This window comes from Schistocerca americana, chromosome 1 (assembly GCF_021461395.2).
Source record: "Schistocerca americana isolate TAMUIC-IGC-003095 chromosome 1, iqSchAmer2.1, whole genome shotgun sequence".
In the NCBI taxonomy this organism is placed as follows: Eukaryota; Metazoa; Arthropoda; class Insecta; order Orthoptera; family Acrididae; genus Schistocerca; species Schistocerca americana.
The window spans coordinates 256,566,434-256,590,768 of NC_060119.1; the positions used below are offsets into that span (position 1 = coordinate 256,566,434).

The window sequence follows — 24,335 nt, forward strand, 5'->3', positions numbered from 1 at the left end:
ATTATACAAAAAAATGTGTGTGAAATCTTCTGGGACTTAACTGTTAAGGTCATCATTCCCTAAGCTTACACACTACTTAACCTAAATTATCCTAAGGAGAAACACACAGACCCATGCCCCAAGGGAGGACTCGAACCTCCGCCGGCACCAGCCGCACAGTCCATGATTGCAGCGCCCCAGACCGCTTGGCTAGTCCCACGCGGCCATGATTATACCGACTCGCACTTCTAAAAAGAACCGTACATTTCAGTGCTTAATCTCGTCCCAGGGATTTTATTTAGTACACTGAATTATGACAGATTCGTCACATCCTTCCCTTTCATGTCATTCTGGTTGTGTTATAGGTAACCTCGCGTCTCGGTGTTTTATTCCTGCTATCTTCAGAATTTCAAAGAATTTGTTCCAGTCAAACGCTGCAAACCTAGATTCCCCTTTCGTCAGTTTATATTCTAAGATAAATTGTGGGATCAGTATTACCATGCGCGTTCACCAGAGTCTAACACTGTATTCATGTTCGTATTTATTACCACCCACCGCTCTTCTGCATACGAGTATTCCTTCCACCTTGCAGCCTTTTCTCCGTTGTTTAGTTCGGGCTTCCCCCCTGAGCTCGTACATTCATACTGCTGCTTCTCTTTTCCGCTAAGCTTTTAATTTAATTTTCCGACATGCGACCCCTACCTTTTCCGTGCATGCTTTTACAGCCTTGCACTTTTTGTCTGGCCGTTCTTGCTCTGCGACTTTCCACTTTCTGTCGGTCTCATTTTTTTGGGCGTCTGTAATCCCTTTAACCTACTTCATTTGCTGGATTTTTGTATTTTTCCATTTTTTTAGTTAAATTCAATATCCCATGTGTTATCCGAGGATTTATTCTGTACCTTTTACCTACATGGATTCTCTGATGCCTTCACTACTTCATCTCTCGAAACTACCGGTTCGTCTTGTAGGGTATTCCTTTCTCTAGTTTCTGTCAGTCGTTGCAGAAAGGCCCCTTTGACATTCTCTACGACCTGTGTGACTTTTAATCTGTTCAGATCCGATCACAGTAATGTACTATCTTTTTCTAATTTTGTCAGACTTAATTTCCTCTTCATAACCAATGAATTATCTTCAGTCCACATTTGTCACTGCAGATGTTATAGTGTTTTGAACCTAGTTTCGGAGAGCTCATTACATACATAAAGCATCTGAAACTTTCCACGTACGTAACCGTCTTTCATGATTCTTAACAATTATTAAAAAACCCTTTGCGCTAACTTCCACAAGAAGGCTTCGTCTTGAACCCTGATGTGTAGTTCTCCACTGGAGTGGACAGCTGCCAATGTCGCTACTCCGGCGTTTTAATCAGTCCCGCGGCTACAAATGTATGTAGTTCACTGCAGTAGACACAATCTACTGGTGCTGTGCCCTTTCGGCTTCTACAGCCTTAGGATCCATTAAAAAAGTCAAAGAAGCGACATTAATAGCTCTTCACTGCAGTGGACAACTGCACCTAGAGTTTATTCCTTTTTCTCAGTTCCCCTTTGTTGATATGCTTCCTTTTCCTACTATTGAAATCCATTCTCGCATAGAAATTAATTTTTCGTCTACTTAAGGACGTCAATAATGTCTTTTATCTCATCATACATTCCTCCAACTCCTTATCACTTATGGTGTTAGTAGGCATATAAACTTGTGCTATTCAGGTGGATGTTGGCTTTGATTCTATCTTACCTATGAAATTACTTGACGTTAGGAGGTAGAGTTGAGTATTGTGACACTACCTAGTGCTTATATCAATAACTAACATTTGTAGAGTAGTTAAAATTCTGAGATTCATATAACACATACTGAGAAGCAACTATCAGACATGTGAAATTACAAGCAAATGCCTAATGTACATAGGGTAATGAAATATTTGTGGTAGTAGACTGGATTTATGTACTGGAAACTGCGATGTTAAAAGCTATTGTTAGAGTCATACCAAGTTCTTCAACGGTGATCAGTTTTCTAAATGTTTTCACCTGCCTAATGAGACAGAGCATAATCATGAACGGTAATTCATCAAATGTGCTTGTGTTAAACAGGAAAACGTGCGTAATGAAATGTGAGAAAAAATATGTCATAATGACAATAAAAAAGGGATATGTCTCCAGCCAGCTTCGTGTTTCTTTTTTTTATAGTTTCATATTATAGTGAATCATATCCACTGCTTTATTTGCAGCAGTCGCTACAATAATCCTACAATCTTTGAACTACATGGGCGCATTAAAAATACAGCAAATGCATACTAATTCGAAGTATTTTCTTCTGTCTGAGGTGCCAATTGTCAAATGCGTTTCACACACGTACATTGGTAACTGTTTTCTAGGAAAAGCAGAGAAGATGAAATCTGGAAGTTAACTACAGCTCTTTTATTGTATTGTGATTTTTATATGTTTAAAGTCCCGGGGGAGACTTGTACATACGTCCGTTCGCTTCAAAGGAGTTAATGCTGTTTTTGGCCTTCGCGATGTTCTCGCTTGTCGCTTCGACGATGGCACTGGCGTTGAACGCAGAGCTCACGCCCGGCTGCCAGTGTCGAAACGTGAGCGGCACGTCTGGATGCCATACCTGCAACCAAGCATTATCACCTGAGTCCCACTTCATTCAGCATGGTACAAAATTCACTCAAATGTCCAAAAACCCTCCCCACATACGCGCTGCTAAGGATTTGGTTGATCAGTAAAACGGAATGCATACCGTCTTGGAAACAGGTTATAAGATGAACATCGGCGTTGTTGTGGTCTTGAGTCCAAAGACTGGTTCGATGCAGCTCTCCATGCTACTCTACCCTGTGCAAGCTTCTACATCTCCCAGTACTTACTGCAACCTACATCCTTCTGAATCTGCTTAGTGTATTCATCTCTTGGTCTCCCTCTACGATTTTTACCCTCCATGCTGCCCTCCAATACTAAATTGGTAATCCCTTGATGCCTCAGAATATGTCCTACCAACAGATCCCTTCTTCTACTCAAGTTGTGCCACGAATTTCTCTTCTACCCAGTTCTATTCAGTACCTCCTCATTAGTTATGTGATCTACCCATCTAATCTTCAGCATTCTTCTGTAGCACCACATTTCGACACCTTCTACTCTCTTCTTGCCCAAACTATTTATCGTCCATGTTTCACTTCCATGCATGGTCACACTCCATACATATACTTTCAGAAACGACTTCCTGACACTTAAATCTATACCCGATGTTAACAAATTTCTCTTCTTCAGAAACGCTTACCTACATGTCTACATTTTATATCCTCTCTAGTTCGACCATCATTAGTTATTTTGCTCCTCAAATAGCAAAACTAATCTATTACTTTAAGTGTCTCATTCCCTAATGTAATTCCTTCAACATCACCCGACTTAATTCAACTACATTCCATTATCCCCTTTTTGCTATTGTTGATGTTCATCTTTCAAGATACTGTCAATTCCGTTCAACTGCTCTTACAGGTCCTTTTCTGTCTCTGATAGAATTTAATCTCATCGGCGAACCTAAGAGTTTTTATTTCTTTCCCATGGATTTTAATTCCTACTCCAAATTTTTCTGTTGTCTCCTTTACTGTTTCCTCAATATACAGATTGAATAACATCTGGGAGAGGCTACAACCGTGCCTCACTCCCTTCCCAACTGCTTCCCTTTCATGCCCTTCGACTCTTGTAACTGCCATCTGGTTTCTGTACAAACTGTAAATAGCCTTTCGCTCCCTGAATTTTACCCCTGCCACCTTCAGAATTTGAAAGAGAGTATTTCAGTCCACATTGGCAAAAGCTTTTTCTAAGTCTACAAATGCTAGAAACGTAGGCTTGCTTTACCATAATTTACCTTCTCAGATAAGTCGTAGGGTCAGTATTGCCTCACGTGTTCCAACATTTCTACGGAATCTAAACTGATCTTCCCCAAGGTCGGCTTCTATCAGTTTTTTCCATTCGTCTGTAAAGAATTCGCGTTAGTATTTTGCAGTTGTGGCTTATTAAACTGATAGTTCGGTAATTATCACATCTGTCAACACCTGCTTTCTTTGGGATTGGAATTATTATATCCCTCTTGAAGTCTGAGGGTATTTCGCCTGTCTCATACATCTTCCTCACCAGATGGTAGAGTTTTGTCAGGACTGGCTCTCCCAAAGCTGTCAGTAGTTTTAATGGAATGTTATCTGCTCCTGGGGCCTTGTTTCGACTTAGGTCTTTCAGTGCTCTGTCAAAGTCTTCACGCAGTATCGTATCTCCTATTTCATCTTCATCTACATTATCTTCCATTTCCATAATATTGTCCTCAAGTATATCGCCCTTATATATACCCTCTGTATACTCCTTCCACCTTTTTGTTTTCCCTTCTTTGCTTAGAAATGGGTTTCCATCTGAGCTCTTGATGTTCATACAAGTGGTTCTCTTTTCTCCAAAGGTCTCTTTAATTTTCCTGTAGGCAGTATCTATCTTACTGCTAGTGAGATATGCCTCTAGATCCTTACATTTGTCCTCTAGCCATTCCTGCTTAGCCATTTTGCACTTCCTGCCTATCTCATTTTTGAGACGTTTGTATTCCTTTTTACCTGCTTCATTTACTGCATTTTTATATTTTCTCCTTTCATCAGTTACATACAATGTATCTTCTGTTACCCAAGGATTTTTACTAGTCCTCGTCTTTTTACCTACTTGATTCTCTGCTGCCTTCGCTATTTCATCCTTCAAAGCCACCCATTCTTATTCTACTGTATTTCTTTCCCCCATTCCTGTCATCGTTCCCTAATGCTCCCCCTGAAACTCTTTACAACATCTGGTCCCGTCAGTTTATCCAGGTCCCATCTCACTCAAATCCCAACTTTTTGCAGTTTCTTCAGTTTTAATCTACAGTTCATAACCAATAGATTGTGGTCAGAGTCCACATCTACCCCTGGAAATGTCTTACAATTTAACGCCTGGTTCCTAAATCTCTGTCTTACCATTATATAATCTATCTGAAACTTTCCATTATATCCAGGCCGCTTCCATGTATACAACCTGCTTTCATGGTTCTTGAACCAAGTGTTAGCTATGATTAAGTTATGCTCTGTGCAAAATTCTACCAGGTGGTTTTCCCTTTCATTTCGTACTCCCATTCCATATTCGCCTACTACGTTTTCTTCTCTGCCTTTTCCTACTATCGAATTCCACTCACCCACGACTATTAAATTTTCATCTCCCTTCACTAGCTGAATAATATCTTTTATCTCATCATACATTTCATCAACCTCTTCGTTATCTGTAGAGATAGTTGACATACTAACTTGTACTACTGTAGTAGGCGTGGGCTTCGTGTCTATCTTGGCCACAATAATGCGTTCACTATGCTGTTTGTAGTAGCTTACCCGCACCCCTATTTTTTGTTCGTTATTAAAGCTACTCCTGCATTACCCCTATTTGATTTTGTATTTATAACCCTGTATTCAACTGACCAAAAGTCTTGTTCCTCCTGCCACCGAACTTCGCTAATTCCCACAATATCTAACTTTAACCTATCCATTTCCCTTTTAAATTTTCTAATCTACCCGCCCGATTAAGGGATCTGACATTCCACGCTCCGATCCGTAGAACGCCAGTTTTATTTCTCCTGATAACGACGTCCTCTTGAGTAGTCCACGCCCGGAGATCCGAAAGGGGGAACTATTTTACCTCCGGAATATTTTACCCAAGAGGACGCCATCATCATTTGTCCATACCGTAAAGCTGCATGCCCTCGAGAAAAATTACGGCTGTAGTTTCCCATTGCTTTCAGCCGGTCGCAGTACCAGCAGAGCTAGGCCGTTTTGGTTAGTGTTACAAGGCCAGATCAGTCCATCATCCAGACTGTTGCCCCTGCAACTATTGAAAAGGCTGCTGCCCCTCTTCAGGAACCACACGTTTGTCTGGCCTCTCAACAGATACCCCTGAGGCACGCAAGCCTCGCCACCAACGACAAGGTCCATGATTCACCTACAAAATTTAATTCTTGAAGTGTGACATGTCTAGAAAATGACCAACTTAGACGCAATGAACATCAACAAAGGTGAAACAAGTGTGATGCAGTGCAGAAAAATTAAGTGAAGTGATGCTGAGGGAATTAGATTAGCAAATGAAAGGCTAAAATTTGTAAGAGAGTTGTGCTGTTTTAGCAGGAAAATAACTGAAAATAGTAGAAGTAAAGAGGGTATAAGATACCGACTCACCCTTACAAGGTAATCGGTCGAGAAAAGAGAAATTTGCTGACATGTAACATAAAATTGGGTCTTAGGAATTGTTTTATGGTGGTATTTGTTTTGTTTATAGCCTTATATGGAATCAAATATGGACGGCAAGAATATATACAAGATCATAGAAGTTTGTGATGTTACAGAAGAATGGAGAAGATTGAAGGATAACTGACGAAGAGGTACTGAATTGAACTGGAGAGAAAAATTAGGTATTGCACAATGTGCCTAAACAAAGAGATCGGCTCGTGGAACTCAATCTGAGGCATCAAGGATGAGGCAGTTTCGTAAGGGAGGGAAGTGTGAGGAGAAAAATTGTAGAACATGAACAAGGCTTGAGTACAGTTGACACTTTCAAGTTGATGTATGTAGTTTGCAATGTAGGTTTATTCACACTTGCCTCTGGAGTTTCTGTCGATGACTGTATGAAAGTTGGAAGAAATACTGATTCGTGGTACATATCATTCGATGGGGAGAGCATCTCTTCAAGTTTCCATTCGTAATACGCACCGTGACAAAGTTGCAGATTTCACTACTGGAGGGCAGGTGTGTCAGGACATATGAACTAATCATCCGCTCCTTATCGTTGCCTCGAATTAAAAGGGGCGCTCAAAAACGCTCCGTTTGAGGGCGTTGCTACATCTCAGATTCAATGTAGCGCGACTCCGATGCGGGTATATAAGCACCGAAATGTAGGCAAGATGTCAGTGTGACATTCGTGTCTTTTCCGAAGTACACGCGATAAATATGGAAAACTGTGGTATGGCGACGTTATTATTAAATGCGACCAAACAGGACCAACGTGCTGTTATTATTTTCTTGGCTGCTGAAGGAGAAACATCGGTAGACTTCCATCGGAGAGCGGATAATGTGTATGGGGCAGCATAATTGCCTTAATCCACCGTTGGCGAATTGTGTACCAAGTCAGTGCTGGCCACGATTCGACACACAAGACGCCGGTCAATCTGTGCGATTGTACACTCGACAGTAGGACACTGGGACACTCTAGAACATACCCTGATTTATTCCCATGCAATTACCACCCTTCCAGTCCCTTAAAGACGGCCTTGGAGTGTCGTCGAGTCCTGTTGGACGAAGATGTGAGTATGGCAGTTACAGACTTATCCAAGGAGCAGGACATAGTGGTTCAGAAAACGGGTATGTTCATACTGGTGGCTCGATAAGACCATTGCCTCAGAACTCACGGTGATTTTGCTTCACTGGCATACCGATTCTGAACAGTACGGCCTTATAAAAGAAAAGTTTTGATGGCCACTTATATTTCGCGCCTGTAGACAGACAAACGAATGAACGAACGCCCACAGTGGACTGCTGTCTACATCTACACCTAAATTTATACTCCGCAAGCCACCCAACGGTATGTGGAAGAGGGCACTTTACTTGCCACTGTCATTACCTCCCTTTCCTGTTCCAGTCGCGTATGGTTCGCGGGAAGAACGACTGCCGGAAAGCCTACGTGCGCGCTCGAATCTCTCTTATTTTACGTTCGTGATCTCCTCGGGAGGTATAAGTAGGGGGAAGCAATGTATTCGATACCTCATCCAGAAACGCACCCTCTCGAAACCTGGACAGCAACCTACACCGCGATGCAGAGCGCCTCTCTTGCAGAGTCTGCCTCTTGAGTTTGCTAAACATCTCCGTAACGCCTTCACGCTTATCAAATAACCCTGTGACTAAACGTGCCGCTCTTCTTTGGATCTTCTCTATCTCCTCTGTCAACCCGACCTGGTACGGATCCCACACTGATGAGCAATGCTCAAGTATAGGTCGAACGAGTGTTTTGTAAGCCACCTCCTTTGTTGATGGACTACATTTTCTAAGGACTCTCCCAATGAATCCCAATCTGGCACCCGCCTTATCAGCAATTAATTTTATGTGATCATTCCACTTCAAATCGTTCCGTACGCATACTCCCAGACATTTTACAGAGGTAACTGCTACCAGTGTTTGTTCCGCTATTATATAATCATACAATAAAGGATCGTTCTTTCTATGTATTCGCAATACATTACATTTGTCTATGTTAAGGGTCAGTTGCCACTCCCTGCACCAAGTGCCTATACGCTGCCGATCTTCCTGCATTTCGCTGCAATTTTCTAATACTGCAACTTCTCTGTATACTAACAGCATCATCCGCAGACACTATCTACTAGGTCATTTATATATATTGTGAAAAGCAATGGTCCCATAACACTCCGCTGTGGGACGACAGAGGTTACTTCAACGTCTGTAGACGACTCTCCATTGAGAACAACATGCTCTGTTCAGTTTGCTAAAAACTCTTCAGTCCACCCACACAGCTGGTCTGATATTACGTAGGATCTTACTGTATCAGGCGGCAGTGCGGAATTGTATCGAACGCCTTCCGGAAGTCAAGGAAAATGGCGTTTACCTGGGAGTCTGTATCTAATATTGTTGCACTGTCGTTGCACCTTCCCTGGCATATGCAACGCTGACTTTAATGACATTTCCCACAACACGAGGAAGGGTGTTCGATCTAGTGTCCCTTTTTTTGTCATCAGTCTCCTGTGCCAAATTCTTCATTTCAGAGTAGCACTTGCAACCTAGTGTCATAATGTGAGTTAAAAACTCTCAGAGATGCACTACTCACTAATATGTGTCTATTTTCTATATTTCTTATAGTTTTCGTGCTAGTATCTTCTGAAATCCTAGAGTAGTCTTCCATAGATTGAAAGGACTGGACAGGACGGACTAGTATGGAGAGCTGCATCAAATCGCCTTCCGACTGAAGACCACAAAACAACAACAAAATAAATTTATAGGATACGCAGTTTTCATTGGTTCAGATTAGCAGCTGCTATAGTTACAGGAAGAAGAAAGGTGAGATCTGCCTAGAAAATTTAATGAAATGAAAATGAGTAGCACTGTCATAAACTAAAAGGAAGGAATACACTTTAAAACCAATGAAATCATGGTGTAGCGAAATTAAGTGTTGCATACTTCCATATGAAAGTGTTAGAGAATGTGAAAGGTAATGGGAGAGCTTAGACAACATACTAATGCGAGATACTGTAATTTAAAATATGTTACTTCAGATCTTTTACCCGCGATCGTCAGAAAACATTTTAGTTAGAGCAATTATAATTGTACTTATCAACCAACAACGTAGTTTTCCACCATTTCGTTCCAATTAGTGGCGGTTCAGCTTACCTGCACTTCAGAAGAGAAAGGTATCAAGGAAAAGACGTCGCCGGCGTTGAGCTCGTCCAGGATGGTGTTCATGGCCGCCTTGAGCTGCTCGATCTTGCGGCCCATCATGGAGCCGCTGACATCGAGCACGAAGACGACGTGTTTGGGCAGCGGCGGCAGGCCGGGAGGCGCGTAGAAGTGCACGAAGTAGCCGTCCTCGCTCACCTGCACACGAGTCAGCTGGTACAGAGGCAGGCGAGCGGGAAATAACAGGGCAATGGCAACGTGCTTTATGCCCACATAGCACTTACTTGTTGAGGGCCATGTTACGTCAGTTGCAGAGAAATTCGCTGCTACAGAGTGATTACTTTATGTTCTGTATTGAAGCGTGGCTGCTCGATCGTTTTATGAGTTGAGTGTACGGTGAATTCTGTACCCCCACAGTATAAGATAAAATTTGATAGTAGTGAGTAAGGTTGTCGGTACCCGCCAGAATAGCCGAGAGCTCTATCGCGCTGCTTCCTGGACTCGGGTAGGCGCGCCGGCCCCGTATCGAATCCGCCCGGCGGTTTAAAGACGACGGCCGGTGTTCTGGCGAGCCTGGATGTGGTTTTTAGGCGGTTTTCCACCTCCTACAAGATGAATACCGGGCTGGTCCCCACTTCCCGCCTCAGTTACACGACTCACAGACATTTGAAACACATTCACACTGTTTCACGATTTACACAAGTCGCAGACAGCTGGGGTACACTAATTCCGTCCTGGGGTAGGGGGGGGGGGGGGGGAGGGGTACGGGGTTGCGGCAAGAAGGGCATCCGGCCACTCCTTACAATTAACATGCCAAATCCGGTTAACCATGGCCGACCCTGCGTAACCGCAGGACAAGGCGCAAGCGATAGTAGTAAGGTTGTGGGTCCCTTTTTCGTCGTGTTAATTTTTCTTAAATTTCACCTGTTTTTCCACGAATTTTGGGTTTCAAAGTGGTGGGGTTGTGACACACACAGACACACACACACAAGATTAGATACTGCAGAGCACAGTGCAACTAATCTGCTACAGTTTGTTAAATGTGTACAGACGCTGATAGGTAATCTATTGTTTGTGAAAGGAAAAATTCTGTTTGAAATCCGGTATCGCAGGACAGAGCGGATCAGGGTGTGGAAAGGGGCCAAGATCAGTTACTGTTAGTTACACAAGTACACAGAATTTTAATCCTTGAAAACACAATGTACAGTTTTCTCTTTAAAACAACAAGGATCAGTTCACCGCTGAGGGCCGAAGTAACTTCTCAATAGTAAGGTTTAAATAATTCCTTTTTAAACACAAGGATTTAGAGAAACGGCTGAAGGCCTTACTTAAGTAAGACTGAAATATCCTTACATAATTCCTTTTAAGGTTCAAATGGCTCTGAGAACTATGGGACTTAACTTCTAAGGTCATCAGTCCCCTAGAACTTAGAACTACTTAGACCTAAGTAACCTAAGGACATAAAACACATCCATGCCCGAAACAGGATTCGAACCTGCGAACATAGCGGTTGCGCGGTTCCAGACTGTAGCGCCTAGAACCGCTCGGCCACCCCGGCTGGCTCCTTTTAAGGCATAAGAATTCAGACAAACGGTTGAAGGCCTGACTTAAATAAAATTAAAATATATTCTCGGTTACAGGCCCAAATAATATTTCAGATCAGCAAAGGAAATTCTTAAAAGGCAAGCATTAACCAATTTCAGCTAAAAGCCATATTATGGAATATTTAAATTAATTACTCGGCTGAAATCCCAATAATATTTCAACATAATAAAAGGGAACCTTTAAAGACAAGCATTTAAACAGTACAACATAAAACCATCTTAAGAAAACTTGAAATATCTTGACGGCTGAAGGCCCAAACAATTATTCAGAATAATTAAAGACAAACATTAAGATAAGCATTTACAAAATACGGCTGAGGGCTATTTTAATATTTCAAGATGATTAAAGAGAAACCTTACAGAAAGGAATTTACACGTTACGGGCTGAAAGCCACAGATTTTAAAACAAACGCGGCTGAAGGCCTAAATACAAAGCAAACAAGGATTTTAAATAAAACATGGCTGAAGGCCTTATCTTAAAATACTTCACATAATGTTCGACTGAAGGCCATATACTGAACACAGAACTGACAAAATTAATACACGGCTGAAGGCCTGGCACAGTACTTGCGACAAAAGAAAATCACAAACACAAAGAGCAGAACAGTGGTGCTCAGAAGTGTTCCGAAGGTCGGCCTGGGGAGGAAACTCTAACAACAATTTAGGCGAGATAGGCAGTCAAGTGTAACACTAAATAATCGGTGGCAACACGGCCTAGGGACGGCTGAAGAACCAACAAACAACCTACTGAATTCCCTTCCACCCAACTAAAGGCGCGACAACCGATCGACTGGCTACTCCAGTACACCAACTACATTAATCTGCTCAACGGAAATCAAAGAAGCTACACACAGTTCCACGTAAACACTTGCACCAAGAACTCTGACAATCCTAAAAACCAATCACCATGGAACAACAAGGAGAAATGACAAGTCACACACACAGAGTTTCCATAAACGGTCGGCGACCAAATACACGTCGTCCGATTAGACGAACGACCAATAAAGGTCATCCCCACTCAAGCTATGAGTGTCGGCAATGGTCGGGCGAGTCTTGGCTGTCCTGAGCTCACTGCAGCTGCAACCCGACTCAACTCGTTGTTCGTTTGGAATTCGGGGACACGGCGACCCGGGTACACTGGCTCGGACCCACCCATGCAGAAGTAACTCTTGCCCATCGGCGACGACATCTCTGCACGAGGAAGGAACCGACCCACGTCCGGCATGACCAACTTACGAGGCCCAGAAACGATCAGAAGACCAAATACACGTCGCCCAATGAGACGACCAACCGAACGACCAACCAGCGGTTGTTCCCGCTCCAATCTGCTCCCGTCGGACAGTTCATGTGTGTGGCCAGCGGTCGGCAAGTACTGGCTGTCCGCGCCTCACTGGCGCTAACCGTCCCCGACTGACCTCCCGACAGGCGACGACCCAGAAATACTAACGGTCGCGCCAGAAATAGTACGACAGTGCACTTATCGATAAGCGCTGCTGCTGCCACTCATGGGCAAGCAAACCAGCAAACTAGTGATACCAGTAAATAGGATTAAAAGATGGTTCAAATGGCTCTGAGCACTACGGGACTTAACATCTGAGGTCATCAGTCCCCTAGAACTTCGAACTACGAGGGTGAGTCAAATGACAAATATTTTTTTAAATATTATTTATTGAGCAGAAGTGGTACAAAGCTGTATCACTTTTCAACATAATCTCCGCCACGATCAATGCACGTCCTCCAGCTCTTACAAAGTCCATAAATTCCTTTAGAAAAAAATTCTTTTGGTAGTCCGCGCAACCACTCATGTACGGCGTGGCGTACCTCTTCATCAGAACGGAACTTTTTTTCTCCCATTGCGTCTTTGAGTGGTCCAAACATATGGAAATCACTTGGGGCAAGGTCTGGTGAGTATGATGGATGAGGAAGACACTCAAAATGCAGGTCTGTGATTGTTGCAACTGTTGTACGGGCAGTATGGGGCCTTGCTGACAGCAATACACGTCGCTTTGATTTGATTGCAGGCTGGTGATGATTTTTTAGGAGACCTGTGCATGATGCAATGGTGACAGTGGTCCCTCTAGGTATGTAATGCTCCAAAATGACGCCTTTTTCTTCCCAAAAGAGAGTCAGCATAACCTTCCCAGCTGATGATTCTGTTTCAAACTTCTCTGGTTTTGGTGATCAGGTATGGCGCCATTCCTTGTTCGCTCTCTTCGTTTCCGCTTCGTGGAAGTGAACCCAGGTTTCGACCTCAATAACGATTCTTGCAAGTAAGCCATCACCTTCTCATTCAAAGCGGGGAAGAAGTTCTGCACAAGCATCAACACGTTGTTCTCTCATTTCAGGAGTCAGCTGCCGTGGCACCCATCTTGCAGACACTTTGTGAAACTGGAGCGCATCATCCACAGTGTGGTGTGCTGACCCATGACTAATCTGTAAACATGCTGCAATGTCATTCAGTGTCACTCGGCAGTTTTTCCTTCACTACGGCTTCAACTGCTGCAATGTACTGTGGAGTCAGAACTCGTTGTCCCTGACCTGGACGAGGAGCATCTTACACTGAAGTCACACTATTTGCGAACTTCCTACTCCATTCGTAGACTTGTTGCTGTGACAAACATGCATCACCGTACTGAACCTTCATTTCTCGATGAATTTCAATAGGTTTCACACCTTCACTACGCAAAAACCGAATAACGGAACGGCCGGCCGAAGTGGCCGTGCGGTTAAAGGCGCTGCAGTCTGGAACCGCAAGACCGCTACGGTCGCAGGTTCGAATCCTGCCTCGGGCATGGATGTTTGTGATGTCCTTAGGTTAGTTAGGTTTAACTAGTTCTAAGTTGTAGGGGACTAATGACCTCAGCAGTAGAGTCCTATAGTGCTCAGAGCCACTTGAACCATTTTTTGAATAACGGAACGCTGTTCTTCCCTGGTCCAAGTCGCAAGTGGGGCGGCCATCTTTATACTGATACTGCGATGGTATGTGTGCATTTGCACTATGCTGCCACCTACAGGTCATGCTGAACGCTGTTTGTAGCACGCTTAGCAACTTACGGGATAACGGCGAGAAATTTCGATTTCTTATTACAAATCTGAAGTTTTCATTTGACTCACCCGCTTAGTAGTGCTGACAAACTCGTCCACCTGTTGGTGTACTGAAAGATGTGTACCTACTGGTTTCCTCGCCTTCTAACGGAAGGACCAATAGTGCGGAATTGCTTGCGTGTTACGAGGCTGATCGCCACAATTTTTTGTCGAACATCGCCACATTGGAAACAAAACTGCAATCCTCAGAAGAAAATTTCAAACTTGTACACTCAGATGGTAGGATCATGGCGACGGTGTTCTGGGAGTCTGAAGAGGTTACTCTGTTTGATGTCGCCCTCATCGTGCAACGATCAACTCTGAAGTGTATTGTGCTACCCTCAGGGAATTGAAGAAACGACTTCAGCATGTTCGTCGCCACAAAAATGAAAACGAACTTCTCCTTCTCCACGACAACGCAATACCTCACGCAAGTCTGTGCACCAAAGAGGAGCTGGCAACTTCATTGAACTGTTCTTCCACGTCCATGCTACAGCCCGGATGACGCATCTTACGACTTCCATCTATTTGGTGCAATACGTGTGTGGAGAGATCATTGACACTGCAGGATGATGGCTCCGAAGTCGACGTGGAGAGTGCTACCAGCTGGGTACACCGGCCCGCCCAATAAACGTGGCGAAAAGTCGTCACATTGAACAGATATTATGGTGAAAAATAGGGTTTTGTAGCCAGAAGACTTTGAAATGTGGTGTATTGGAATCCCGAACAAAAAGAGCCTGCTTTTAGAAAAAAAGTGTTGCGTTACTTATTGAACGTCCCTCGTACGTATTCCTGAGTCACTATTACATTACTGACAGAGCCATAGTTCGCGTGAAATACTTTAGGTCAAACGACTCCCTATAAACTACAGAATGGGGTTTTGTCCGAATTTACGTAGCCAAACTAAGAGTGGGAAATGGACAAATGGGGTATGAAACTGACCAGTTTCAGATCTAATTTTGTACATAAAACGTTGTACTGGTACAGGGTGACACACGGTAGACAGACGGTTTTTAAGGAAATAATACTCAGACAACTTTAAAATTAAGCATGTTTATTTACACAAAATCAGAGCTCAATATTTGCCATTTTAGTTAACAAAGTTATTTGTAAAAAATAATGTCCTCAAGGTGATGTCCACCATTTCGAATGCATGACTCAAGTCTCTTATCAAAATCCTCCATTAAACGGATTAAAATCTCTGCAGGAATGGCAGCAATTTCTTCAATGATTGCATTCTTCAACTCGTCCAAATTTCGTTGTTTGTGGTTATAGACACAGTTCTTAAGGTACCCCCAAAGAAAAAAGTCACACACTGACAAGTCGGCAGGCCTGGGAGGCCAAGGAACATTGCCAAAGGGTGAGATAATCCGGCCAGGAAACATGCTTCTAAGAACTGTCATTGAAGTGTTTGTGGTGTGCGATGTTGCCCCATCCTGCTGGAACAAAACTTGTTTTAAAGGGATTCGTCATCTTCTTAGTTCTTGTTTCAAGAATGTTTCAAGCATACGAATGTAACGAAACGAATTAACAATAACTGTGTCCTCATTCTCTTAAAATAAAATAAGGTCCAATAATGCCAACAGAGCCAAGAGCATACCAGACTGTTACTTTTTCTGAGTGTAGAGGACCCTGGTGGATAAGGTGTGGAAGCTCTAGAGCCCAGTAACGTGAGTTTTGCTTATTCACAGTCCCGTTTAAACGAAAATGAGCTTCAACGCTAATCAATAAAATTTCATTTTTTTCGATCCCAAAATCACTTGTATTCTGTAAACGAAGTCTTCTCATACAGCAAAATCAGTTTCCTTAAGTTGTTGGACAATGAGCATTTTGTAGGGATGGAATTTTAATTCTTTATGCTAAATTCGTCTAACTGATTCACGATTGATTCGTAACTCACTGGTATGACGTCTAGCTGACTGCCGCTTGCCTTACCCCTTCAACATTTTCTGGTGTCGTTACTCTGAATCTCGGGCCAGGATGCTTCTTATCCAGTATGTTTCCAGTTGATCTGAAGTTTTCCACCCATCTGAGGATTGTGTTACGGGTCGGAACACCTCCATGTCGACAGACATTAAACCATGCACGAAACAATCGCTGCGCAGCAATAACAGACTCGCCACTTTTCACGAAACTTTCATAGACAAACACTCGAAGTTGCAAGTCCCACTGCTCCATGGTGACTGAGTAAATGAAATGGCGGCTTGTGTGGATCAGAACTATCCTCACCACGACCACCTCCGACCACCGCGCCCTCAGTACTACGCAGTTCAAAACCGTCCTTCTCCCGTGTGTCACCCTGTATGATATTTGACTGTCAATATGGTTCTTTCGAACAAACTACAAAATTCCCGCCATTTCGGGGTAAAAATACTTTAGGAAACCGATTTTGTGAACGTCTTTGTAATTTCTCGGCTTTGTCGCAGCTATATCGAAGCCGATCGTTTATCGTGCAACCATTATCACTTCACACCTGAAACTTTGTAACAGGGCTGTTAGCTGTCAGGAATCTTCTTATGGTAATTCGACTGCAGAATGTCTCAAACATCATATCAGTTGTGCAAGCTTGGCTAGCGACCAAAAATGCCTGGTATTCCGGGAACAATGAAGGCAGATAAGTGTGTGAGAAGAAATGACAACGGAAAAGTTTGTCCAGGCTCGCAGAGTTGCCTGAAAGAAGAGTGGGAAAATTCTTGGCAGACCTTGACATTTTCTTGACCTATCTTGCTACGTTTGTGATCGCCAAATCGTTCTTTTGGTAAGGTGTGTGGGTATCATCAGGATACATAAGCTGCTTGCACATAATGATATGCCTGCCTATAATGATGGACAATCATGCAAAGGATGCTGTAAATCATTGATCGGTAATCGTATTCCTTCAGAGGCAAACTGCAACAAAATAAAATTGGAAGAAGTGCCATCTATCTTCAGTGACTCGTCATTCACGGTAAAGCGTCTTCTTGCATCATTCCACACATTTATCTACATCCAAAAGGATCACAGTGTAACTTAGACGAAGAAAAAAGAGTCTTCCTCACGTCCCAAAAATCGCGGAGGGAGTATTCAGCAACTGCCAAGCAACCTTATGGATGAAGGCGTCATCCTGATCACAGAAGAGTTGCAGTCAATTAATATCAAGCGGAATTTTGACACTCGTCCACAAATCATTCATTCTGCTTTTAATTACCTCAGGAATCATAAACATTTGTAAGCCAATTTCAGTCTTGTTGGCTGCCTTTATACCAAATGGTCTATTTGTTTTATATTCAGAAATGTCAAATGCACTGAGTTGACACCTGATCACTTCGTATGGACCACAGTTCTCCACCCAGTAAATGAAGCTGTCTGTGTCTATATCAAGCAACTTTGGATCTCCAAAATGAGTTTTCTCAAACTCATAATGAAAATGGTACATGTGGAGATTTAATAGCTCCATTACATACATACCAACATAAACAGATTTCGTGAACTATATTGCAACTGTCGCCTTCTCCAGAGCAACAAATACTTCACGGAAGTTGGTGGCCCACTTAAAATTTGGACTGGCGATCAATTGTCTAGGCCCCCAAAGCCATTACAATGACTGTAGGTTTTACTGTCGCTGTGATTCCGAACATTCCCCATTATTTTGCGATAAATAGCACTTTTCATCTGTAATAATATGTAAAAGAGAAATGAGAGGAAACATTGTTTCCAAAAACATCGAACATTCTTGACCGATTTACTTCAGATTTTTACATGATACTCTAATAAACATTCTGATAAACATATTTACTCCGTTCACAGAGTCTCTCGAATTTTGTGTTGGTCTGGTGAACGGCCCTCTCGAATTTTATGCTAACACTTGCACATGTTTCTGCTTGCGCATTCATATGTGTCAGATCGTCATTCTTCATTCCAAATTATTCATCAATATATAGATAGATGTTCTCTGACTGAATACGTGGCGTATGTGAATTTGTCCATAGTGTAATGAATAATTATGTAATTACCTCCCTTTACTATTTACTAAATCCCAGCTGCTTGACGAATTTCAAGATACATCACCCATCTGTTAACGTATTAAATTCTTCTGCGGTGCTTTATAGGTTACAGCGTTGATTTCATGCTTTGTGTCAATATTTAGTTAACACTTTTGTACAGATATGTGAAAAATATTCATTATTTCAACTCAGAAGGTTATATGTATTAACTTCGGGGATGCATCACATGATTGTATTTCTTGATGGTGTGTTTTTTACAAATAGCCTTATATACCATTAAATTGCCTTAAAAAATCCTTGAAGTTTTCATGTTATTGTCATTCCTTCAACTGTGTTTTATCTATAACCAAAAACCTGTGCCGTGAGTGGTTCCAAAAATCTTATGTACCGTGTCTTTCTGTTTGTGATTATCCCTCACCAGGTCCATAAGTCGCATACTTAAGATTAAATGAAACTAAACTAAAAAACTAAACTTCTCCCGCACAGGCCATGAAGGCCCAAAGGTACCGACTGACCGCCGTGTCATCCTCAGCCCACAGGAGTCACTGAATGCGGATATGGAGGGGCATGTGGTCAGCACACCGCTCTCCCGGCAGGATGACAGTTTCTGAGACCGGAGCCGCTACTTCTCAATCAAGTAGCTCCTCAGTTTGCCTCACAAGGGCTGAGTGCAGCCAGCTTGCCAACAGCGCTCAGCAGATAGGATGGTCACCCATCCAAGTGCTATCCCAGCCCAACATCGCTTAACTTCTGTGATCTGACGGGAACCGGTGTTAGCACTGCGGTAAGCCCGTTGGCTAAGATTAAATACACTAACAAAAATAGAAACAACAAGCAGCAGTTGTGTGACATAAATGAAAGTTGATAGGCGTGTTTCTACGTCTGTTGGATAATATCTATTCAAATTTTGTGCCAATCGCATAAGAGTAGCACAATTATGAGGATGCAAATCAGGTTGCCTTTAAATATACGCAGTAATAGTCTTGAGACTGGACGCAGTGAGTAGATAGATGTTGGTGAAGAATGCATTTAAGGCGACAAAGAAGCCATTATCAACACCTCTCTGAGTTTGAACGAGATCGAGTAATAGGGCCATGAGGAGATGGATGTTTCTTCTTCTGTAATGCAGAAAGACTAGGCAGGAATGTAACCACTACAGACGATTGCTGGTAGACATGGTCACGAGAATGTACAGTCGTAAGAAGACTGGGCTTTTGATGTCCGCGTGGCACTACCGAAAGGGAAGACCATTGTGTTTGGTATGTGGCTCTGGCGCATCCTAATACATCTCCAGCAGTAATTTGAGCACCAGTTGGCACTACAGTGATACAGTGAACTGTTACAAATCAGTTACTTCAAGGACAGTTTAGGGCCCAATACCCTGTAGCTTGCATCCCACTGACCCCCAAACCACCGCCATTGTTGGCGACTTCAGTGGTGTGAAGCGAGAGCTCATTGCAGGCCAGGGTGGAGGTCAGTTGTGTTTGCTGCTGAAAGCTGGTTCTGCCCCGATGCCAGTAATGGCAGTGAGTTGATCAGAAGAAGACTAGTTGAGGGTCTGTAACCAATCTGTCTGCATGCTAGACACACTGAACCCACATGATGTTTTAACATTCGGTACCACATACATCTACAGGCATATGTTCCAAATGTGTATTACTTAAGACTGTCACATGCTAATAAAATTTTTGCCAAACCAAAATAAATGGTAACTGGTGAAGTTATTGGCCATACTGGTATTGACCAGGATGTGGGATACCTGAAAAGTAAATACTGTTTTCAGAGGTAAATAATCAGCTGTTGCAGTGATTGGATGATGAGCAGAGTAAAAATATTGTAGCGTGGGATTATACAAACAGTTACTAATATTTGACGACAAGCGCATTCTGCTACCTGTTGACTAATGGGACAAACGTGTCTGGATGCTGCCATTTTATACACTCAGAGTACAACAAGAAGAGTGCATTGAACTTTTGAAGTTTATGGTAACTGCGTGCATTGCAAGCTAGCGCATACTAAAAAAAAAGTTTTAGCTGTGTATGAGCTACCGTGCTGAAAAACTGAAACATGGCACAATATTCCTGTCCACCTAAGGAGGCCAGTGAGAGAAAAGAAGCTTATTTAGGTACTCACATTATATTATTGATGTACGTGTATCCGTGTGTGTAAGACTGTAATCGCCGTGGTATTTTTCTTGTATGTGATGTCATTGAGTATTCACAGCCTGAAGTTTCAGTATCATTGTCCATACAACGTACAGTTTGAATGTTAGAGGGAGTAAGCCAGTTATTGTGGGAATGACGTCAGAACTTAAGTTGAAGTCAGTAGCAGTATTAAACAATTTCCTATACTGTAGTAATGGAATGATGTTATGCAGAAATGAGTGGCACTACCTACACGGTGGTTCAATGAATATCGCAGCAATGTTCAGCAGATATATTAAAAATCCTGCAGTATTATTAGATGAGCATACAATCTCCAGTGGCAGCTTCCAACACACAGTGAAGAAGGTAACACTGAGTGTATGTGTTTGCGAGAATATACACTGGCAGAAGAAAAATCACAAGGCCAAAAAATAATTGCTGTAGAGTAATTAAATTTAGGAACTACATTTGTCGAGCTGACATACATAAGTGATTAAAATTGCAAGATAACAGGTTAATGTAACTGTGAGATACATCACTGAAAATGTGAAACCCTGGTACACTAATAACCGGCGTGACTGCTAGAACGTTGGATGCAAGCATCGGAATGTGCAGGCGTTGTGTTGTACAGGTGCCGGAATCAGTTTGTGGGGTGGAGTTCCATACCAGTTGCACTCGTCCAGTCAGTACGGGTAGAATTAATACTATTCCTTTATGACGCTGGAGTTGTCGTCCAATTATGTCCCATAAGTGCTCGACCGAAATAGATCTCATGATCGAGTGGGCCGAGGCAACATGTCGACACTCCGTGGAGCATATGCAGCCACAGTGGTATGTGGGCGAATTATATCCTGTTGGAAAACATCCCCTGGAATGCTGCTCGTGAATGGCAGCACAACAGATCGTATCACCAGATTGACTTACAGTTTGGTAGTCAGGGTGTGTGGGATAACCAAGTGAGTGCTCGTGCTGATATGCAAAGTAGTACCCCATACCAGACCCCGATTCGTCGGGTCGAGTCGCCCCTTGTTCACGACTGCCCCAAGCAGCCACAACAAGAGCGCTTTCACAGCCGCGCGTACAGCCACGTAGACATGTAAACAGGCTTGTAAAGTCTTGCCCTAGATGTTTTGCCCGCCATAAAAGACAGGATTGGTTCAAATGGCTCTGAGCACTATGGGACTTAACATCTGAAGTCATCAGTCTCCTAGAACTTAGAACTACTTAAACCTAACTAACCTAAGGACATCACACGCATCCATGCCCGACACAGGATTCGAACCTGCGACCGCAGCAGTCGCGCAGTTCCGGACTGGGGCGCCTAGGACCGCTCGGCCACCATGGCCGGCCACTGGAATTTCCTGTGCGTTGTATGCAGTGGGGGCTCGCTAGATTTAAAAAGGCGTGATGAGGCTAACTGTTCGTACGCGGCACGATTAAGCAAAGTTACTGAGACACCTGTATCTAACTGAAAGTTCACACGACGGCCAGCAATTCGTAATGACACAAATAGTTTGTTAGATCGTCGTTACACATCACTAGAGCGAGAAGGAGGCACAACCTAAATCTTATTTTGGTCAAAACCTGTTGTGGGTTTAGAAAACACAGCGTTCACTGCATGTGCACGAGCCTGTTTTTTCTGGGAGCGGGCAAAATTGGCGTTTTTCTGCCGTTGCAAACAAACTGCTAGGACAAGGCCTTTTTTCCACACGTGTGTCACGTTGCGTTACGTGATGTGTAATCCTGTCTTTGCCGGCCGGAGTAGTTCTAAGTTATAGGGGACTGATGACCTCAGACAGTAAGTCCCATAGTGCTCAGAGGCCGCGCGGGATTAGCCGAGCGGTCTACGGCGCAGCAGTCATGGACTCTGCGGCTGGTCCCGGCTGAGGTTCGAGTCCTCCCTTGGGCATGGGTGTGTGTGTGTTTGTCCTTAGGACAATTTAGTTTAAGTAGTGTGTAAGCTTAGGGACTGACGACCTTAGCAATTAAGTCCCATAAGATTTCACACACATTTGAACATTTTACCACTGCTCAAAGCCATTTGAACCATTTTTGAAATTCTAGTGCTTGGACAGTGTAGTTTGCCTGCCACTTACAAATCTCACACTAGGACAGTGAATTTTATTGCGTTGAAATCAAGAGACAGTGAGAACATATTCAGTTTAGAAGCCGTTGATTTGTTATGACTTAACATCCAAGACAATGTACTTTCAGTGTCGGCTTTTGCACCAAAAGACAGTGCCGCAAGCTTACTTAAAGAATTTCCTGAACTACTTTCAGACAAAATGGGAAAAGCTAATAACTTTGTTGCGCACGTTACACTGAAAGTCAATTCACAGCCTAAGTTTCTCCGGACCAGCCCCGTTCCAGTTGCTTTGAGAGACAAAGTAGCCAGTGAATTGAAAGAATTGCAAAATAATGGTATAATTGCTCCCATGCAACCTAGTCAAGGGGCAAGTCCTCTCGTTTTGTTTCCTAAGCCTTCTGGTCGCATTCGCATTTGTGTTGACTTCAACCCACAGACAGCAGTTGACGTTCATCCGCTACCTCGCCCTGAAGAACTCATGGTCAGGTTTGGTGCAGGACGTTACTTTTCTAAAATAAATTTGCGTAATGTCTACTTGCAAATTCCATTGAATGAAGAATTACAGAAAGTGTTTATTGTAAACACACACTTAAGACTGTTCAAGTATATGCGTTTGCCCTTCGGCGGTGTTTCCGCAACCGCCACTTTTCAACATTACTTGGAACAGCTCACTGCAGCAGTGATGTTTCGTTCAAACTACGGTACTTCGACGATATTGTCGTTTCAGGTCCTACACATCGCCAGTTCGCGTACTATTTCTCGACTGTAGTCAGAAGCAGGACTCGAGTGTCGTCTCAAAAAGTGTGACTTTTTTCAAACTGAACTACAGTACTTAGGTCAAGTGGTAAACAGTCAGGGTGTGCACCACCTCCAATCTCATTTGCTTACAATCCTTGACCTGCCTATTTCTCGAAATGTATCTCAACTGCAGTCAGTACTTGGCAAGATGACATACTACATTCGGTTCATACTGAACGTCGCTCAGATCGCGGCTCCATTGCATCGCTTCCGTCGGAAAAATGAGCCTTTCGTATGGACTGAAGACTGTCAAGACGCATTTCAGAAACTCAAAAATGCTTTACTTAGGTTCGAATTCTGCCTCGAGTATGGATGTTTGCGATATCCTTTGGTTAGTTAGGTTTAAGTAGTTCTACGTTCTAGGGGACTGATGACTTCAGATGTTAAGTCCCATAGTGCTCAGAGCCATTTGAACCATGCTTTGCTTAGTGACAGATGTTTAGTGGATTTTGACCCTGCCAAGCCAGTAGTTTTGCAAGTCGACGCTTCTTCCTACGGAATTGGCGCTGTGCTTTCGCACAAAATTAGTGCAAGAGACGAACCTATCGCTTTTGGCTCAAAGCTGTTAACTCAAACTGCGTGCAATACTTGTCAAATTAAAGACGCTCTTGCTATTCTGTATGGTGTGATCAAATTCCATCACTAGTTGTATGGTCGCAGATCACAAGCCTTTGCAGTCCTTGTTTTATCCATCAAAGCCGGTTCCTACACGCACAGCTCAGAACTTGCAACGTTGGGCTTTGTTGCTTTCGCAGTATCAGTATCAATTTGTGTACAGACCTACGACGAAGTATGGGAATGCAGACGCCCTATCTCGCCTTCCTATTGGCCCAGGCTGAGTTTGATGCATCTGCTGCATCTTGTTACCAAATAGATACGCAGGACTCTAAATTGCTGGAATCTTTTCCCTTGCACTACAGAAGAATTGCACAGGCCATGGAATTAGACCCAGATTTTGCTGCATTACATTGACACGTCTTGGACTCGTTCATTAAACAGTATTCAGAACTCAGTTGTGCACCGATATTTTGGACGTCGGCTTAACTTTGCAATCCAACAGTGTGTGATTCTAATTCAAAATGGCAGTGGACAGTCGCGTGTGCTTATTCCCACAGTGTTGTGAAAGGATGTGTTGCGATTGCCCACCAAGGACATTGGGGAGTTGTTCGCACTAGACAGTTAGCGCGAGCACTTGGCAGGTCATGGACGCCC

At 43.1% G+C, this 24,335-nt stretch overlaps 1 protein-coding gene across 5 annotated transcripts in view; it reads right to left on the reverse strand.

The window, feature by feature from the left end:
* Positions 1 to 24,335, reverse strand: part of LOC124563471 (inter-alpha-trypsin inhibitor heavy chain H4-like) — a 213,317-nt gene that overhangs the window by 128,959 nt on the left and 60,023 nt on the right. For all 5 annotated transcript variants that reach the window (XM_047130978.1, XM_047130977.1, XM_047130973.1 and 2 more), the window contains exons 7-8: positions 9,419 to 9,622; positions 2,448 to 2,592 (exon numbers count right to left, since the gene is read on the reverse strand). In XM_047130978.1, the coding sequence (XP_046986934.1) occupies positions 2,448 to 2,592; positions 9,419 to 9,622 (349 nt within the window). The remainder of the gene's footprint in view (positions 1 to 2,447; positions 2,593 to 9,418; positions 9,623 to 24,335) is intronic.